Source organism: Lissotriton vulgaris, unplaced genomic scaffold, assembly GCF_964263255.1.
Source record: "Lissotriton vulgaris unplaced genomic scaffold, aLisVul1.2 SCAFFOLD_1875, whole genome shotgun sequence".
Taxonomy (NCBI): Eukaryota; Metazoa; Chordata; class Amphibia; order Caudata; family Salamandridae; genus Lissotriton; species Lissotriton vulgaris.
The window spans coordinates 454,097-473,457 of NW_028255037.1; the positions used below are offsets into that span (position 1 = coordinate 454,097).

The window sequence follows — 19,361 nt, forward strand, 5'->3', positions numbered from 1 at the left end:
TAATGTCGAAAGCCACTTATCGTGGAATATACTTTAGAGAATAAGACTTCTCTGACAAGAATTCTGCAGAGTACCTGCCCCATAATTTTCCTATAATCCTGACTGACAAGAACTAAGGATCGTGAAAAAGCATGTAAAGAACCAGAAAGTTATCTAAACAACCATAAACCCCTGCTTCAAACAGAAACACCACACTGGTTGTCACCAAATAAAATACACATTGCAACTCAGCCACATATAAACACTTCTTCCCACACAAGTGAGAAAGAAAGAATTCAACCAGAACATTCAAAGTCATATCTCACCTTGGTCAAGAACATCCACTAAAGGGTATGTGGATAATTCCACTTAGGGAAGCTGGCAACCTAAGAATGCAGCTCTCCTCCTTAGTACCGCAGCGAAGGAAGATCTCTCCTCTATTGCCATAATAGGTGGAGAAAGCAAATCTAAAAATGGAGAGAACTCTCTTCCACTAGCCTCCCCAGTTTAGTCAGCCAATTTTCTGGACAGTACTACCAAAAGGGGTTTGACACCCTATAGTCCCCCTTCCACCTGCCAAACTGTGCATTCCTGTAGGAACAGCAGGAACAGGTAGACTAAGGCCAGATGAAAGTCACCCAAAGCAGACAATTCCATCGGCGCTGCATCTGTCTGTCACAAGATCCACAGGGTTTAAACCCTTACACCATTGCAAAAAAAAAAAAACATTGTCCCTCAACAAAACATCTAGGTGGGCCTGAAAAATAGCCCCCTAACTGCTCAAGATTTGCGTTGTATGCATGGAAAAGAAGAAACTGATGTTGGCGAGCGAGTTATATAGACTCTGTTCAAGTCACATCCGATAGACAACGTTAATACAGAGTCAAGCTACGCCCTCTACTGACGGGCGGATGTGCTATGGGAAAAACATCCAGGATCCAGTCTCGTGACTGGGGAAGATTCTAAAGGGAATCTACAGCTAGCAGTCTCTATCAGATTGTGAAGTCTTTGCGTGTCTCGTGATGAGACATCCAGACATCGGTCAGCTTTAAATCAGTTAGGCTGTGTCATAGATGGTGGGGGTGTATGGAGTGGGACCTGTCCATGTTGGGATTATAAGCTTAATTTAAGTTGCCCCCTATTATCGTATCTACACTTGCATGGGTGGACAAGAAGGGGAACAACCAAGAGATAAGTGGTCTCTGTGTTTATTCAGGCCATACACCAACAATATAGTAATGCTTTTGTTCATTATTGTCCCATGAGCAAGTATTACCCTTCCTTCGGATTCCTTTTTAATCGTGTCCACTTGTAAAGTGCTGTGTTTCCCACATAGATCACCACTCACCTAGTTTTATTTCTTGTGTTGTAGGGAAATTGTTGGGGAAAATATCTGGATTGGCACCTAATTAAGTCTCCTGCCGGGAAGACTATATCTATCTACTTCACATGTACTGCAGAGTTCAATGTAGCCACGGTCAGGGTCTGTCTCCCAATGAGGTGGAGAGTGAGACCCTTTTTTTGTATTGAAAGAGCACACCGGGGACCCCCACCGCTATGAAATCTTATGAGCTCACAGAAAGTCAGTCGCAATTTTCAGAGATTTGCTCTTAGCCAATGTCTGACTGGACACATCTTGAAAGAGCATCAGGGTGGACCCACGGTAGACTATCAGAACTTTCTTTCTAGCCACTCTCATTATGTCTTCCTCATAGCCTGCACGTTTTCAGTCTGCTTATGTGTGACATTGCCATGTTTTAGTGTGCTTATGTGTGTCATTTCAATGGCTTATGAGTGCCAATGTGAGTGACAGGTTATGGATAGTATAACAAAGCAGATATGCTCATAAATGAGCTACATTTCGGAAATGGGCAACATAATGCTGCATAGCTCTGAAAGCTTGAGCTAGGTCTCAATAGTGACAAACATAATTGGGCCATATTTAACAATAATCAAGACACTTGGCCACTTTTTCAAAACCATGTAGACTCGGTGGTCTTATTTTTATGGCTGCAAATGGGAGAGTAAATGATTGCATTGGTGAAAAGCAATAACACTCACCATTTAATAAATTGTAAATATTAATGTGCTTCGATGGTTCAGATATCTAGAGAAAATTGTGCCATGTCAGTATGCTTGGTGTCGATTCAGAGAGCCAACTATGCCAATAGGCAAAAAAAATCTAACCAATAATGTTTTCAAACAGGAGTTCTACATGTGTATTCAGACAGCATTCATAGGCCAGAAGCAAGGTTCATACCATACAGCTATGTCTTTTTGTTAAATCAAATCTCTGCGAGGCAGGGCTTCAAGACTCCACAGGCAAAACTCTATTTTATCAGAAAATGCGCCAGATCTAGTAGGAACAGTTCTAATATGTAATTAGCTTTTACAGACAGAAAATGTTAATTTAACCCCAACACAACTTGCAGGAACAAAAAAGTAATGCGATTAGAAGCCTCTCTCTCTCGCTCTCTCTCTCTTTTTTAGGTCTCGCCTAGTATATCCCGCAGGGATAAATCGGCGAGATTTATAGTAAGCGGTTCAAAAAGTCAACAAACTGCGGATCGCGTACAGTTCATGTGAGCTATGCACATGCACAGAGCCAACCACGAGACACACCACCATTTGTCTGTGCCTCGGCATCAGACTTCAAATGCTGCCGCTCCCCCGCGAGCACATCGCACACCACCAGTTGTCTAAGCCTTGGCATCAGACTTCAAAGGAATGCGCTCCCGCTTCCCTGCCACAGCAATGCCGAGAGCTTGTTTTTTTTTGCATCCATTCGAGGGGAAGCAGTGTTTTGTTCGGCGTTCTATGCACCTTTCTCTTTTTTTTCTGGACGAAAGTGAAAGACTACACACTCTCTCACCCTTACACACTCTCTCACCCTCACACACCCTCTCAACCTCACACACCCTCACCTTAACACACCCTCACTCACCCTCTCACCTTCTCTCACCCTCACACACCCTCTCACCCTCACAGACACCCTCACCCTCACAAACCCCCTCAGCCTCACACCCCATCACCCTCACGCACCCTCTCACCCTCACACACCCGCTCACCCTCACACACCCGCTCACCCTCACACACCCCCTCACACTCACATCCCATCACCCTCACACACCCTCTCACTCTTACACCCCCTCAGCCTCACACCCCCTCACCCTCACACATCCTCACCCACCCTCACCCTCCCACCCTCACACCCTCACACCCCCTCACCCTCACCACCCCACACCCTCACCGCCCCTCACCCTCACCGCCCCTCACCCTCACACTCCCTCACCCTCCCTCACCCTCACACCCCCTCACCCTCACACACCCTCACCCTCACCCTCACACACCCCCTCACCCTCACACACACCCTCACACACACCCTCACCCTCACACCCCCTCACCCTCACACCCCCTCACCCTCACACCCCCTCAAACCACCTCACACACCTCACACCCCCGCACCCTCATACCCCCTCACCCTCCCTCACTCATCCTCACACAGCCTCCTTCACCCTCACAACCCCTCACCCTTACACACCCTCACCCCCTCCCAACCTCACACCCTCACCCTCGCAACCCCACCCTCACACCCTCTTACTCACACACCCTCATACCATCTCACCCTCACACACCCTAACCCTCACACCCCCTCACCGTCACTCACCCTCACACACCCCCACCATCATAGCATAGCAAAACATAGCATAACAAAACAAAGCATAGCATAGCAAAACACAACAAAGCATAGCATAACAAAGCACAACACAACATAGTATAGCATAACAAAACATAGCATAACAAAACAAAGCATAGCATAAAATAAAGCATAGCAAAACAAAACATAGCATAGCAGAACAAAACATAGCATAACAAAACACAACAAAACATAGCATAACAAAACACAACAAAACACAACAAAACATAGCATACATAACAAAGAATAGCATTGCAAAGCATAGCAAACAATAGCATAGCATACCAAAACACAACAAAACATAGCATAGCATAACAAAAGACAACATAGCATAGCATAACAAAACATAGCATAGCATAACAAAACAACCCATAGGATAGCAAAACTAAACATAGCATAACAAAGCAAAGCATAGGATAGCAAAACAAAACATAGCATAACATAACAAAACATGGCATAACAAAACACAACAACACATAGCATAACAAAACATAGCAAAACACAACAAAACATAGCATAGCTTAACAAAACACAACAAAAAATAGCACAGCAAAACAAAACATAATATTATTATTATTATTATTATTAAAAGAGATTTGGTACCGCGCACGTTCACCAATTGGTTTCTTGGCGCTCAAGACCAGGCGGGAGAAGAACATTCAGGGTCAGAGCAGCTAACCGTGTGCCAGACGGAACAGGTGGGTTTTCAAAGAACTGCGAAAACAGCAATAGTCGGTGGACAAACGAATAACAAGAGGGAGGGAATTCCAGGTAGTGGGAGCAAGAAAAGAAAAACAAGCGCCCCCATGTTTTTTACGGTTGAACCTGGGAGTGATCAGCAGATTGTGAGCCGACGATCTGAGGTGACGGGGAGGAACATAGGCGTGCAAACAGGAAGAAATAAAGGCAGGGGCACAGGTAAACAGGGATTTAAAAATGGTACAGGCCATTTTGAAAACACACCGTTGCGCAACTGGGAGCCAGTGGAGGGTCTTCAGCAGAGGGGTGACATGGTGATGTTTAGGTTGCTGGAAGATTAGTCTGGCTGCCTGATTCTGAACCAGTTGGAGTCGGGAAAGGTGGCAGGCAGGGACCCCCACGTATAGACAGTTGGCATAGTCTAGACGTGAGGTGATGAGGGCGAGGATAACAAGAATAAGGGCCTCTTGAGATAAAAACCTGCGAATCTTCCCGATTCGGCGGAGATGGAAAAAACAGGCCGAAGTGACGGTGTTGATGTGAGGCTGCATCGAGAGGTCACTAGAGATGGTAACCCCCAAGCTCTTCACGGTGTTCACTGGGCAAGGAGAGGAACCCAGAGCGGTAGGCCAGAAGTTGGGAGACCAGGGAGTGAGAGGACCGCCGGTCACCACCAGCTCCGTTTTGCTTGGATTAAGCTTTAATTGACTAAGGTTCATCCACTCATAGATAAAGAGCATGGCATTTTGAAAATTGGAACAAGAAGAAGGGGAAGAATTAATAGGAAAAATAAGCTGCAGATCGTCTGCGTAATTGAAAGCAGTGACTGAAAACTGACGAAGAGAGACAAGAAGGGGCTGCATATAAAGATTGAACAAAAGAGGGGACAAAGCAGAGCCCTGGGGGACACCACAGGAGAGAGATAGCATAACAAAACATAGCATACCAAACACAACAAAACATAGCATAGCATAACAAAACCTAGCATAACAAAACATAGCATAACAAAGCATAGCATAGCAAAACATAGCAAAGCAAAACATAGCAAAGCATACAGCATCACTCCGCACCACCACAGCATGACTCAGGGGCACCACAACATCACTATGTGCAACCACAGCATCACTGAACGCCACAGCATCACTCGTTAGCCATCACAACATCACTCAGCGCCACCACAGCATCAATCTGTGCAACCATTCAACAACACCTGGTTCAAATATGTTCTCTCAATGTTTTAAGCTATATTACAAAAGTAACAAAAAGATATTATTTCACTTCTGTTCTTGGATTTTCGTCACAATAAAATACACTGAAAATAATCTTCACAAAAGTTATTGACAAAACTTTAAGCTATTGCCATTATAAATTACAATAACTTTTATTTAAGTATTAATTATTGGAAAAAAATTAAAAGCCATTATTATTTGTAATATCAATACATGTAAGTCACGTAAATACAACACATATTGCATTACAAATGCTATAGGTGTCACATTTGCGAAAGTTATAACTATTGGCATTGTAAATGACAAAGCTATTAATTACGCTATTTTCAAAAACAAAACATTAATACAAAATTTGTCATTTACAATACCAATAGCTCAAACTTTTCCAATGCGAGAACTATTGCATTGCAAATGCTTGTCCTGGTTTTACTGCATGGCACAGATCTGTTCACAGTCTGTCATGGACCGGATCTTATAAGATTCAGACCGGATGTGTTCAACAGGATTGTGTATGAGCTTAAAATGTCTCTTCCATCAGATACAAGCCTTGGTGAAGCAGAGCAAGTTACAGCCCGGGAGCCTGTGACCATGACAACACCTCTCCGTGGTCTTTGAGCTGCAGCTGAATGCTAAAAAAGTAATGTTAACTTTTGGAATAATTTAACTCTATAGGCCCCATCACCGAACTTTATTAGTGCTGTCTGCAATTATCGGAGCACGAGGAAAGCAGCTGAAACATGCATAACAATTTGGGCCAGGGCCAGACTGGATGTAGCGGCCACCGGGCGTTTGCCCGGTGGGCCTGAGGGGTGGGAGCCAGTTTTGTACCCATGGGAACCGGTTTTGCAACAGTGCTGCAATATCGGCCCCCTGTAACAAAAGCGGGAGTGGTGCTTCTCACTAGCATGTCCCGTCCTCCCACTCTCCCCACTCCAGGGACCGGTCCAAGGAGCAATCTGCCAGGGCTGGTTGCTGTTCCCAGTCCGGCCCTGATTTAGGCACATGCGGTGATGCAGGAAAGTGACCTAATTTTCACCAGTTTAACCTCCAATGCGTTATACTTGGAAAGGCTGCTTCGTTCGGACAAAATTGGTGTGCCCTTGTGAGGAAATCCGGAGTTAACTTGTTCTTGGTTTGAAAAGTGTTGAACACCCTGTGAGTGCGGTCTAACTCTATTGCCAATTCTGTTGGGGCCTCCAATAGCGATGCAAATAAGACTTGGACGTTGCTCATCAGTTCTGAATCCATTATCGCATCCAGAAAACCCCTGATTCAGATATTGTTTCGCTGGACCTATATACTCCATCCTCCATTTTATCTGTGAGCCTTTGGCATTTCTTCTCCAACTTTTGCGATCCTCACGTCTAGTTCGTCACTCTCCTGTGCGCACTCTGCTGCGGCCACCTTCAGTTGGTAAACCCTTGTGATGAGCTTTTGCACTATATGATCAAGAACACTCAAAGATTTGACAAGGTACTGTCGCTGGAGCCTCAATTTTTTTGTGAAGGCAGCCATCATTGTTTGAAAATACCTTCCAATGACTGGAGGGTCCTTGCTCCCTCCCAGATCTCTCCGAGGAGTAGTACAACAATTCGGTGTCAGCAGGGGTTCAGTAGTCTGTCTTTGGCCCCCTAGGAGGTTCTTGATGGAGCCCTTTTTTGCTCCTTCTCACGAGTGCCTGCCATTGGGGGTCCTGCCAAAGTGTGTGGTAGGTCCCAATGAAATCTGAGGCAGTAGAAAACTCCAGAGGCCATCAGGTACGCTGGGGACATCTGTTCTCCAGGCCAGTGGGGCTCCGTGTGCTAAGTGTAGCTCGATGTCAGCTGTGATTCTAGGCCCAAAGTCTGCTTACTCTGTCCCCGGTCACCTTGAGAGCACCCAACATGCGAGGAACTTTTCTGGTGATGGTGCTGGCACCTCTGCTGGCCTCTGACGGTGTCATGAACCCACCCACACTGTCTCCGGGGGAAGCAGCACAGGATCTCTCTCTCACTGCACCCTGCTGTGTCCTAGAACCTGCCTACCACACTGTGCCTTAGAATGTGCGCTTTCTCGGTGGGAGGCAAGCCAGTCGGCCTGCAGCCCTCCTCATCTGTGGCAAATGGAGAGTGCAGCATCCAGCAACTCACCATGGCCTCGCTGCGCCCAGGGGCGCCTGACGCACAACTGCAGCTCCATGCACTATCTCTCACTGCCTCCGGGCCATCATGGCCGACCTCCGTAGGAACAAAATCTCTCAGAATTGGGCAAAGGGTGCCACCCTTGACGCTGTCAAGTCGCCTCCGGCGATATCGGCGTCAGTCTCAATTCTATTCTATAGGTTTTATATAGCGCATAGCTACCCGGAGGACTGACAGGAAAATATTTGTGGGATTTAAGTCCCCACATTAACTGGGTATTATTGAGTTTCGGTCTGTATCTGAACCAGCCACTATTATTATCTTGCTGGGAGGCATAATCGAACTTGTGTTAGCTGAGACAACTTCTATGTTGAATGGCCATGCAGGATACAGAGTTGAGGCTTGAAGCACTGGTAATGGGACCAAAAGAACAATTGTTACTTACCTGTAAACAGGTGGTTCTCCAGTATTGGTGTCTTTCATAGATTCACATGCTTGAATATTCCCCGTCGTCGGAGTGGGAGTCCCACGGTAAATAAAATAGCAATAAATACTAAATATATAATAATATATAATAAATATATATAAACATAGTAAGGAAAAACCCCAAAAATGCATACAAGAAGCATAGGGTACCTAACCAAAAAGTTCTCCATAGGAATGCATGGGAATATAACAGTTGCAATGCAGCCTATCCTTGTCATTATGTTAGTCCAAACTGCAGCCAATCAGGCGCCAGCAGCCCTCTAGAACCTTCTCCTCAGAGCTCAAGCCCTCAGATTTTCGTAGCACAAGAGTGACCACAGAGTCTATGAGGAGAAGAGAGCCTCTGAGGGGAGGATGGGAGGGTCGCATGTGAATCTATGAAAGACACCAATACTGGAGAACCACCTGTTTACAGGTAAGTAACAATTGTTCTTCTCCAGTATTGGGGTGTCTTTCATAGATTCACATGCTTGAATATAGAATAGTTAGCAGTCCGTATCCCAACACAAAGTTTCCAGAATGCAATGTATAAACAAAAGGTTGGAATCAACGGGTGTAATGACCCATGTCATAGAAGTTATACAACTATATGTGTACATAGAGAAGACATGCATAAAACTGGAAACTAGTAGGAGGAGGGTAGAATAGAGGCTCACCTTATTGAAAAAGATTACGGAGCACAGCTTGTCCCACTGCGGTATCTCCTTCAGCCATGGCACCCAGATTGTAGTGCTTTGTGAACGTGTGCCTGCTGGACCACGTGGCTGCTCTGCAAATCTGATACAATGGAACTCCGGCAAAGAGTGCAGTCGAAGAGGCCATAGATCTGGTAGAGTGGGCCCGTACTGCAGTCTGTAAAGGCTTTCCCGCTTTCTGATGGCAGAAAGCAATCGCCGAAGCCACCCAGCGGGCTACCGTAGGTTTGGTGACTGGCCGCCCCTTTTGAAAGCGGCCATAGGCCACAAAGAGCTGATCCGACTTTCGGAACTGGGCAGTTCTGCTGATGTAAAACTTTAAACATCTTCTAATGTCCAAAGAGTGCAAGCGTTGTTCCGCAGGAGATTGCGGGTTGGCAAAGAAAGACTTCAGTATAACAGGCTCATTAATATGGAAGTCTGAAGGCACTTTTGGAAGAAAAGTAGGGTTAGTGCGTAAAAGCACAGAATCCGGTTTAAACTGTAGAAATGGTGGTTTGATCGTGAATGCATGCATATCACTCACTCGACGTGAAGACGTCAAAGCAAGTAAAAGCGCGACCTTCCAGGTGACATACTTGAGGTCTGCTTTATGGATTGGTTCAAAAGGTGCAGTCATTAATTGTGATAGGACAATGTTGAGGCGCCACTCGGGAGGGGGACGCCGAACTGGTGGAAAAATCCGAAGAAGTCCCTTGAAAAATTGACGTATTAACCTGGATGAACATAGGGAGGCGGAGCCATCATGGCGGAAGCGTGATATTGCCGCCAGAAAAACTCTTAAAGTAGCATGTGACAAACCCGACTGAGCCAGTTGGAAAAAGAAAGGGAGGAGCTCAGCGGGCGTGGCACGCAAAGGATGTACTCCGGCGTGTGCACACCAGTGGCAAAAGCGTTTCCATTTCAACTTATAGGTCTTTATAGTTGATGGAGCCCTGGCCTGAGCAAGGATGTTACGACACTCCTGAGGGATGGTTAGATGTGCAAATTCACAGTGTTCAGGTTCCAGGCTGATAAGCTCAGAGAAGAGGGGTCTGGATGGTAGATTTGACCCCTGTTCATGGAAAGAAGATCCATTCGAGGATGAAGAAGAATGGGTTTGCATTGAGACAGGAGTAGCAGCTCCGAGAACCACGCCTGTCGTGGCCACCTGGGAGCAATCAGAAGGATGTGGCAGGGTTCTCTCCGAATCTTCCAAAGTACTCGTGGCACTAGAGGGATCGGAGGAAAGGCGTAGGCGAAGAGATTCGACCAATCCATCAAAAGGGCATTGCCTTGGGATCCTTTGTGGGGATGCCAGCTTGCGTAAGCGGGGCATTTGCGGTTCTCTGGAGCTGCAAAGAGGTTGATTTCCGGGAATCCCCAACGATGAAAGACAATATCGAGTGTTGGCTGGTGGAGTTCCCACTCGTGGTTGGATGATCTGGATCTGCTTAGGGAATCCGCCAGAAGGTTGGACAACCCCGGAAGATGAACTGCGGTGATTGTGATCTGATGATTGATGGACCAGTCCCAAATCGCCTCTGCCAGGCGGGATAACACCGGAGACTTTGTTCCGCCCTGCTTGTTTATGTAATGCATGCAGGTTGTGTTGTCCGTCTGTATGAGAACCGACTCCCCTTGCAGCACTGGTTGAAATGATTTCAGGGCCAAAAAGATAGCCATGAGCTCCAATTTGTTGATGTGCCAGGTCTTTTGATGCAAAGTCCATTTCCCCTTGACGGAAAGGTCTTGGAGGTGAGCTCCCCAACCCTCCAGGGATGCATCCGTCGTTAAAGTTAGATCCGGGGCGTTGAACAGAAAGGACGTGCCTGCCGCTAGCTGATGTGGTTGTGCCCACCATCTGAGCGCTTTCTTCATGGGGACGGTGATGGTAACCTGATCGTTGAAGGAACCGGTGACTTGACGCCACTGTTTGTCCAGAGCCTGTTGGATAGGTCGCACTCGTAGTCGGCAATTCGGGACAAGAGCGATGCAGGACGAAGCCATCCCTAGAAAGGACTTCAACAAATGGACTGAAGCGCACCTCTTTGCCAGAAGTAGCGAAACTAATCGGAGAATCCTTTGCTGACGTTCCCGGGAGACAAACGCCTTTGCTAGTTTGGTGTCCAGCGTTGCTCCTAGGAAATCCTTGCAAGTTGTTGGCTGCAATTGAGATTTCTCCAGATTGATGGACAGACCCAAGGAACGGAATACTGTCTGACAAATGGAAGTATGGTGTTGGAGTTGTGAGCGGGATTGCGACTTCAGGAGGCAGTCGTCGAGATATGGGAAAATCTGGATGCCTAGGAGACGAAGAAAGGCCATGACCGGAGCCAACATTTTTGTAAAGACTCGGGGGGCCGACCTGAGGCCAAATGGAAGGACCTTGAATTGGAAATGAAGGTGCCCCACCTTGAAGCGCAGGAACTTTTGATGACCTGCGAGTATTGGGACATGGAAGTAGGCGTCTCGGAGATCGATGGTCGTCATGAAATCTCCGACAGAGAGTAAACGCAAGATTTCTGTAAGCGTTAGCATACGGAAGGTCTGATCCTTGAGATAGTGATTGAGTGCTCTCAAGTCCAATATGGGTCTCCATTCTCCGTTCTTCTTGACGATAAGGAAAAAACGGGAATAAAACCCCTTCCCTCTCTGAGACTTCGGTACTACTTCCACCGCACCTTTTTGAATGAGAAGGCGAACTTGATGAAATAGTTCCTTGAGGTGCGGAGGTGGTGGTCCGGAAGGTGGCGTTGGAGGAGGTACCTCGACAAATTCCAATGCATGGCCTCTTTTCACAATGTTGAGTACCCAACGGTCCGTAGTAATGGAGGACCATTGAGAACCAAACAGAGAGATTTGACCTCCAATTCTCCGTTCGACAGACAAGTCATTGACGTTTGTTGGATTGTCCCCTGAAAGTGGACTTTCCTCTGTAATTTCTGGCAGGTTGCTGACGGGAAGACTGTTGACGGTTACCGGTGAAACGTTGGTTACCTTGGTTAAAGGACCGATATTGACTGCTTCCTCCACGAAAAGTGGATGTAGTGCCACGTCCTCGAGCACCCCGAAAGGGCTGCTTCTTAAATTGAAGGGTGCCCAAAGCACGTGCCGTGTCCGTGTCCTTTTTTATGGATTGTAGCGCTTCATCAATATGCGCTCCAAATAATGACTCGCCGTCATATGGCATATCCAGGATTCTTGTCTGAACTTCCTGTCGAAACGAAGTTGAGAGTAACCAACCTTGTCGACGCAGGACGGCCGCTCCAGCGAGTTGGCGAAAACCAGTGCAGGCCACATCCACTGCACAATCAATGAGTTCCTCTGCAGTTCTTTCTCCTTCTTGCAGAATTTTCTGTGCTTCTGCCTTGGAAGCATCCGGGAGTAACGCCACATAGGCGGACATATCAGCCCAAGCCTGACGGTCATAACGACCTAAGATAGCCATAGCGTTAGCTACTCGAACCGTTGTAGAGGACATGGAGGAAAATTTACGCCCAATAGCATCTAGGCGACGGCCCTCTCGGTCTGGAGGAGCGATGATTGTAGACGCTGGATTCTTCGAACCTCTTTGAGCTGCCTGCGTGACGACAGAATCGGGCTTAGGTTGACCTGTAAGGCATGCTGGAGATCCCACCGGCGCCTTATATTTCTTTTCCAACCTCGGCAGTTGTGCTGGTAAAGAGTTAGGCGTTTTCATTAATTTGACCCCTTCAGTCCAGATGAAGTCTATAATCGGGACTGTGTGTATCTGTTTTAATGGTTGGTTCTTGAAATCATATAGGAAGCAATCTTCCTCTCTGTGGGCTCGTGGTAATTTGAACCGTTGCGCCGCCCTGTCCATTAATTGGTGGAAGCCTGCAATATCCACTGGAGGAGAATCCCCTGGCGGCACCTGAGAAGGGGATGGTGTCTGAGCACAATAGTCATCCCACTCCGCTAAATGTTCTTCACCATCCTCATCCACATCAGAAACTTCTCCATCCTCACGCTCTGGAGGATTCTCGTCATCATCATCATCTGGATAAATGGTTGTGTGAACTCGAACTGATGTACTCATGTGAACAGTAACAGGCGGCGCCGGTTGTGGAGGAGCCAGTGCCGGCTCCGTAACTGGGTTCAACACCGATGGGACAGCGGTAACCTGTGGAGATGGTGGGAATCGTCGATTGTAATCTTCCAACATACTTTGGAGGTTCGATATCATTGATATAGGCAACATCGCAGCTGGTACTTGAGGGTGAGTTGCTTGATGTTGGCCATACTGATCCTCTTCATCGTTACTGAATTCTTGGCACTTTATGTTCAAGTCCGAAAGAATTTGAGCTTGGTCATCAGACTCTTGATCTGAATCAGTAGCAAACAAAGGAGATGGAGGATTAATCATTTCTCCTTCTGTAAAAGTCCCGAACTGGACAGATTTGCTGGACTGTAGAGGCAATAAAGGCATTGAAGCAAATGAAGAGGCTGGCGTGGAAACTGTGTCCTGCGTACGCGTCGACGGCATGACATCAGTCGTCTTCTGCGAGGGAACTGTCTTGGATGCCGTCGCCGACGAGACCGTCGACGGCGTAATCTTCATGGGCATCGTCGTCGTCGTCGACGGAACCTTCACTTTCAAGGTCTTCGTCGACGGAGCGGTCGCCGACGGAGCGGTCGTCGACGGAGCGGTCGTCGACGGGACAGATGTAACAGGTCCTCTCGTCGACGGGACAGACGTCGACGGTACGCTCGTCGTCGAGGGCGTAGACGAACCCAGAGTCTTCGATCCTTTCGTCGACGACGACCGGGTCGTCGACGAGTGAAGTCTCTTCGTCGACGAAGATGAAATTGGAATTAAAGAAGAAACAGTCTTAGAACTGAGAACCACTCTCATCGACGACGAAGACGTTGACGCCGAAGCCGACTACGATCCAGAGGCCAGCGTCGTCGTGACTGTCGTCGTCGATTTTGATCCAGAGACAGCCATTCTCGTCGACGGAGCTGAAACTACCGTCGTCGACGGAAAATCCGTTTTCTTCACAGAAAAACTGGAATTTGAAGCAGAAGGAGCCTGAGAGCTATGTCTCGTGGGCCCAGACGTGGTAGGTAATGGTGAAGACACCGCAGGGGTCAAAGCGAGGGATAGTTTCCTCTTTTTAAGAAATGGGGAAGGCACCTCCTGCACACTACCACGCTTAGAAGCTGCTTTAGAACGGCCTGACACAAGACTTTCAGCATCAGAAAGTATATTGTCTTTGTCCTTCAGCCTTTGAAGCCAAACTAGTAAGCGGCCTTCTCTGTCCTTAAGAGTTTTCTCTGAGAATTTTCTACAGAGCTTACAGGTTCCCACTTCATGGTCCGGGTAAAGGCAGTAAATACACTTACTGTGTGGGTCGTCATGAAATAATCTCAGCTTTCCACAGGAGGAACAAGCTCTGAAGAGAGACTTCTTACTTGAAGACATTGTGGAGAAACTGGAAACACTTGAAGAGAAGAAAACTGAGCAGAGCTCAGGGAGACTCCCTTACACACGACGTGCGGTAGAAAATCTGAGGGCTTGAGCTCTGAGGAGAAGGTTCTAGAGGGCTGCTGGCGCCTGATTGGCTGCAGTTTGGACTAACATAATGACAAGGATAGGCTGCATTGCAACTGTTCTATTCCCATGCATTCCTATGGAGAACTTTTTGGTTAGGTACCCTATGCTTCTTGTATGCATTTTTTGGGTTTTTCCTTACTATGTTTATATATATTTATTATATATTATTATATATTTAGTATTTATTGCTATTTTATTTACCGTGGGACTCCCACTCCGACGACGGGGAATATTCAAGCATGTGAATCTATGAAAGACACCCCAATACTGGAGAAATACTGGTATCTCCTGTTGCGGCTACTGTTACTGGAACAACATGCAGACACACTAGAGCCCAGGGCTATGTAGTGTGCGCAAGCAAGCACAAGATATGGCAGGATTCAATAGCCACAAAGTACTGTTGACATGATCAATGAACATGGAGATTAGCCAAGGGTCATTCTCTGTTTTCAGAATCCACACTGTAAGAAAGTGGATTATTATATTATGTAGGCGGTCACCCATCTCAAGGAATAATAACACTAGCGTGTCAAGGTGAACCTCAAAGTCACTAAATTAACCTGAGCTCGGTCACTGGTAATTATGGTACAGAATAGACAGGCTTAACTTAGGGCAATGCGTAAAGTATTTATGCATAATAATAAAGTCAAATCATCAAACAATAAAAATCCCAAACTGAATTATAAAAACAGAGTAAAATGTAATAAACAAAATGACACCAAAATGAAAGAAAATTGAATAAGGGGAACTGGAAGTTATTTTATTTTATTTTTTTAAGTAAAAATGGTGTTAAAAAGCACTAAGAGCCAATGATAGTCTATTAAAGTGGTAGACGGGGAACTAGGCGTGATTTCAGGCTGATCATGATGGAGCTTGGGTCATATAGACCAAGAGGGTTCATCCAATTCAAAGATTTTACATTTTTTGTCTTTCTTTTTATGGAGTTAAAAATCCTCCAGCAGGGACAGCCTCATGCTGTATCTGAAGAATGTGCATCGAAATTAGCCACCCTTGCCACCAGGTTCCCCTTAGGAACTTTGGTGGTCTTGAAAGTAAAAATATTTTCTAAGTCCTAACTTTTCAGGTTTTCGGGAGCAGCTTCCGGGGTCACTTTTAAGGCTCCAAAGATCTTAAGGATTACACTTAAGGGCCAGGACTCACTTCAGCAGAGGAATTCATGCTGTGCACAAGAAAGGAAGTATTTCTCCAACTTGATTTTTATGAGCAAGGTGCTCTGTGGGATTGTGCGCAGTAGAGCAAACAGGAACTACTGCAAAAGTGGAAAGGGTTGCCCCTGGGGACTTTTACCGTTTTAGTTGAGGAGGAGCCAGAAGTCACACCATCCACTAGCTAGTGGCAACCATAAATGCATCCTCCTCAGAAAACTTTCTCGGCCGGCAGAAGATCAAAAGAGAGCTAGAGGCGCTTTCTGTAACCTGAGAAGTGAGCCATGGACTCCAAGGGTCAGTTGGCTGACCACATGTGTAGATACAGGCACACAACAAGCTGCTAGAGGCGTTTTTTCTGAAGTGAACATTACCAACTGGACCTTGATGGTGGCATTTCTGGTCAAAAGATACAGATATAAGTTTATAATCTGTAATTTGACATTTTCTAGGATTCAACTACAGCCATGCCAATCAAAATAGTGTTTTACGTCTAGTCACTGTTGGAACAAGCCTATTTTAATTTTGCACATGTTACTCTTTTAAATATCAGTACCCTACCCTTGTGGGCGACAAAGTGAACTTCAGCATGATTTCCTAGTATTTTAAAACAGGGTTTCTTGCATGCCAAAAGGGTTATTTTGACAGATTTGAATGTAGTGGTTTTAGGCTGCTGCAGTTAATCTACAGAGAGTAGGCCTGAAGCCATGTTTTCTCTGTCACCGAAGTGGATGGGACAATCAGTGCTGCAGTCCGTAAGTGGCATTTAACTTTTCACGCCATAGTTGTGTTCCTGCACCTTGGCCTTATAGGAAAGTTAAACATGTCAATTAGGGTTAAGCCAATATCGACATGTTTAAAGGGGGTGCGCTGGGACTGTACTCCTGGTTAGCAGGAGTGAAGTACACAGAGTTTCTATATGAAGCAAAACTGACAGGACAAAAATTGAGGAGTCCACACAAAAAAGGGTGACGTCCTACACCGAGGCATGGCCAAACGCCATGTTTTGCGGGCACTGTGGACATGTGTAGTGGGCAAAGGTAATCCTCCAAGCTTGACTGAAAAGTTTTATTTACCAAGCATTCGAAGTGAATGGCATGTTATACCGATATTCAAGGCCAGCAGGCATAGGTCATTTTTAGGGACATCTGTTGTTTGGGCAATGATCCAGTGTTGACCAGGCAGCTTTTTTTACTTATTTATCTAAATTTAAGTACTAGGTGTAGGCCCACCCAGCTACTTCAGACTGCTTGGGGTGTTAGAAATCGTACATGTGAACAGCAAAAAGAAGAGGCAATACATGGATAATAGGATAATTAGTAACCATATTTGATGATCATCAGTCACTGTTCTCCAGTTTCTGCAGCATCCAACTGAAGCTAAATACAAAAGATTCAGTTTTCAGAATTTGCTTGAACTGCCTGTGATTGGGTTCAGATCACTCCACATTCTAAGTCCTTGAACTCCCAGGGATTTGCTTCTATGTTTCATCCATTGTTCGGCAGCTGAGACAGTGGGAACCATGAACAGACTGCACCGCTCTCCATAGTACCCCAGCAGTGAGTGGTTCCACCATCAAGCTAGTGAATCCTGGTACCAAGGCTCCAACAGTAATGAAGGCTTCCGTGGGGCAGCTAAGGTACTTAAAAGAGAGGCAATGTTAAAACCGAGGTTGGCTCGCCTCTTCAAAGCAAGACTTGTGCACTATCATGGTTACTGTCGGTCATTACAACGAATAATGAACACAAAAACAGTCATTCGGTCCACCATATAGTATCCAAAATCCATGTTGGATCAGATTACACGAACTAAGGACATGCAGAAAACCATCCACTTTAGCTATTTGTTCCAATATCAAGAGACATCACAGTGACTAGGCGTCTGGAACACAAACTCTTACGGTCCACTCAGTTACACAAAGAAAGCTATGTAAAAGACCTGCACATTTGTGTTGTGATTCCTTGAAGACATTGCTATAAATTACTTTTAGTAATGAGCATATAAATTCAAGTTACATAAAGATTAGATATACTTTTACCATAACTAAGAAGGCTTTTCGTTTTAGGGTTGGCATCAAGTGATGGCTATAAGTCATTAAAAAGTAAGGAAACAGTACCTTAAATAATGAGACTTAAATCCATGTTCTGCAGACCCAGCTTTGTAACGAAAATGTCCTCAGTTATAGATCAATAATTGCATTAAAGAGACTTGATAAAACTTACATCTGGTTTTGAATTCTGAAAAATCTTTAAGGGAAATTTCAGATCGTCTTTTGCAAGGGTCACTAGATATTCCTTCATGAGTTCATTGGCTGCACCCGGAGACTGAACTTCACAGCGATGAAGAAATGGCATCATCCACTGATAGGCATTCTTTACATATTTCTCATCAGAAGACTGTAAAGAAAAACACTGATGTGAATGTGGACAATAGGTGCCAAGCAGTGCTTACCAGCATCACAAACTCAACTGTGTCCTGCAAGAGTACACACCCAATGACAGATTTATGCAAATAATTTGTTCGTATTTGAAGAAAAAGGTCTTGCAGTATGTCCTACAAACCTACAAATTGTCCATGAAACAACTAAATTACATACATTCATTCATGCACATGATTAATTGAATCAAATACTAAGAACAAACAAGTTGCAAATTGGCACCTGTAAAATACGTCTTGTCTTAGATTCCTGGTCCATGGGCAGGCCTACAAGAGTGAGTTACTGTGTGCGTCTCTAAATGATGAGGTGCTGCAAGTAGACTGTATTTGGCATAGTAAATTAGCCCTTAATAGAAGTAAACGGCAGGAAATCACAATTAAATGTAGACATGAGGGGAGATATGAAGATATATGGGTGTAGAAATATGGGTGTTGGGGAAGGAGGGATAAAACGGCTACTGTCACTTTCCATGGCATGCTCCAACTATCTGGACATCACCACCATTTCACTTAAAGAAATGTTCTTCTGTTCGTATTTTGTACAAATAGTTACAAACAGCCATATTTAATCCATCATAGACTCAATAGGTTTCGATGAACAGTGATCAACAGTGGTTGTCCCATATATGCAATCTTTCTCTTATCCCCATCTCTAGCTGAAGAAACGTTTTCTTCCTGGGTTGGATACGACCATGTAAATAGACAAACTTTTAAATCAATGGTCAACAGAATAGTCTGACATACGTAGCAGCTATGGGAGGGGACCCACCATATATCGTAGAGAATGATTTCACTGTGAGACATGAATTAGTCATGGCACTTACTCAAAATAATAAAGTTGATCGTCAAAAGTTAAATATATACAGCATTAACAAAACACAATGTGTTTCGTACCTTATATTTTCCAGTTAGGTATTATTACAGCATTGTTTGTCAAATAAAATAAATAAATTTGCAATTGTAAAGATTCTTCCAAACGGTTCATAATATCCACGCTCCCTAACCATGATTAGAAAACGTAAATGTGAGGCAAAGAAGTTGGTGAACATATATAACAGGGGCTAGACAATTTGTTTTATTATACAGTGTAATAAAAGCATTACATTTAACAATTGGTAAAGGTAATTTGCCCAAAGGAGTGGGACTTCTTTCTTGGGTATCGGTCATGACTGCAGTACATATTTTTTTAAGATTGAAGGAAACTGGACTATTGATATACAACTTGATTATTCTGAAGAATGACCACAACAAATTCATATCTCCTAATAAATTAACACTCTATAATTTAAATCAA

At 45.1% G+C, this 19,361-nt stretch overlaps 1 protein-coding gene across 1 annotated transcript in view; it reads right to left on the reverse strand.

Moving 5' to 3' along the window:
• Window positions 1-19,361, reverse strand: part of LOC147659337 (NBAS subunit of NRZ tethering complex-like) — a 485,327-nt gene that overhangs the window by 449,251 nt on the left and 16,715 nt on the right. The window contains exon 2 of the mRNA XM_086951835.1: window positions 17,854-18,027. Within this exon, the coding sequence (XP_086807961.1) occupies window positions 17,854-18,027 (174 nt within the window). The remainder of the gene's footprint in view (window positions 1-17,853; window positions 18,028-19,361) is intronic.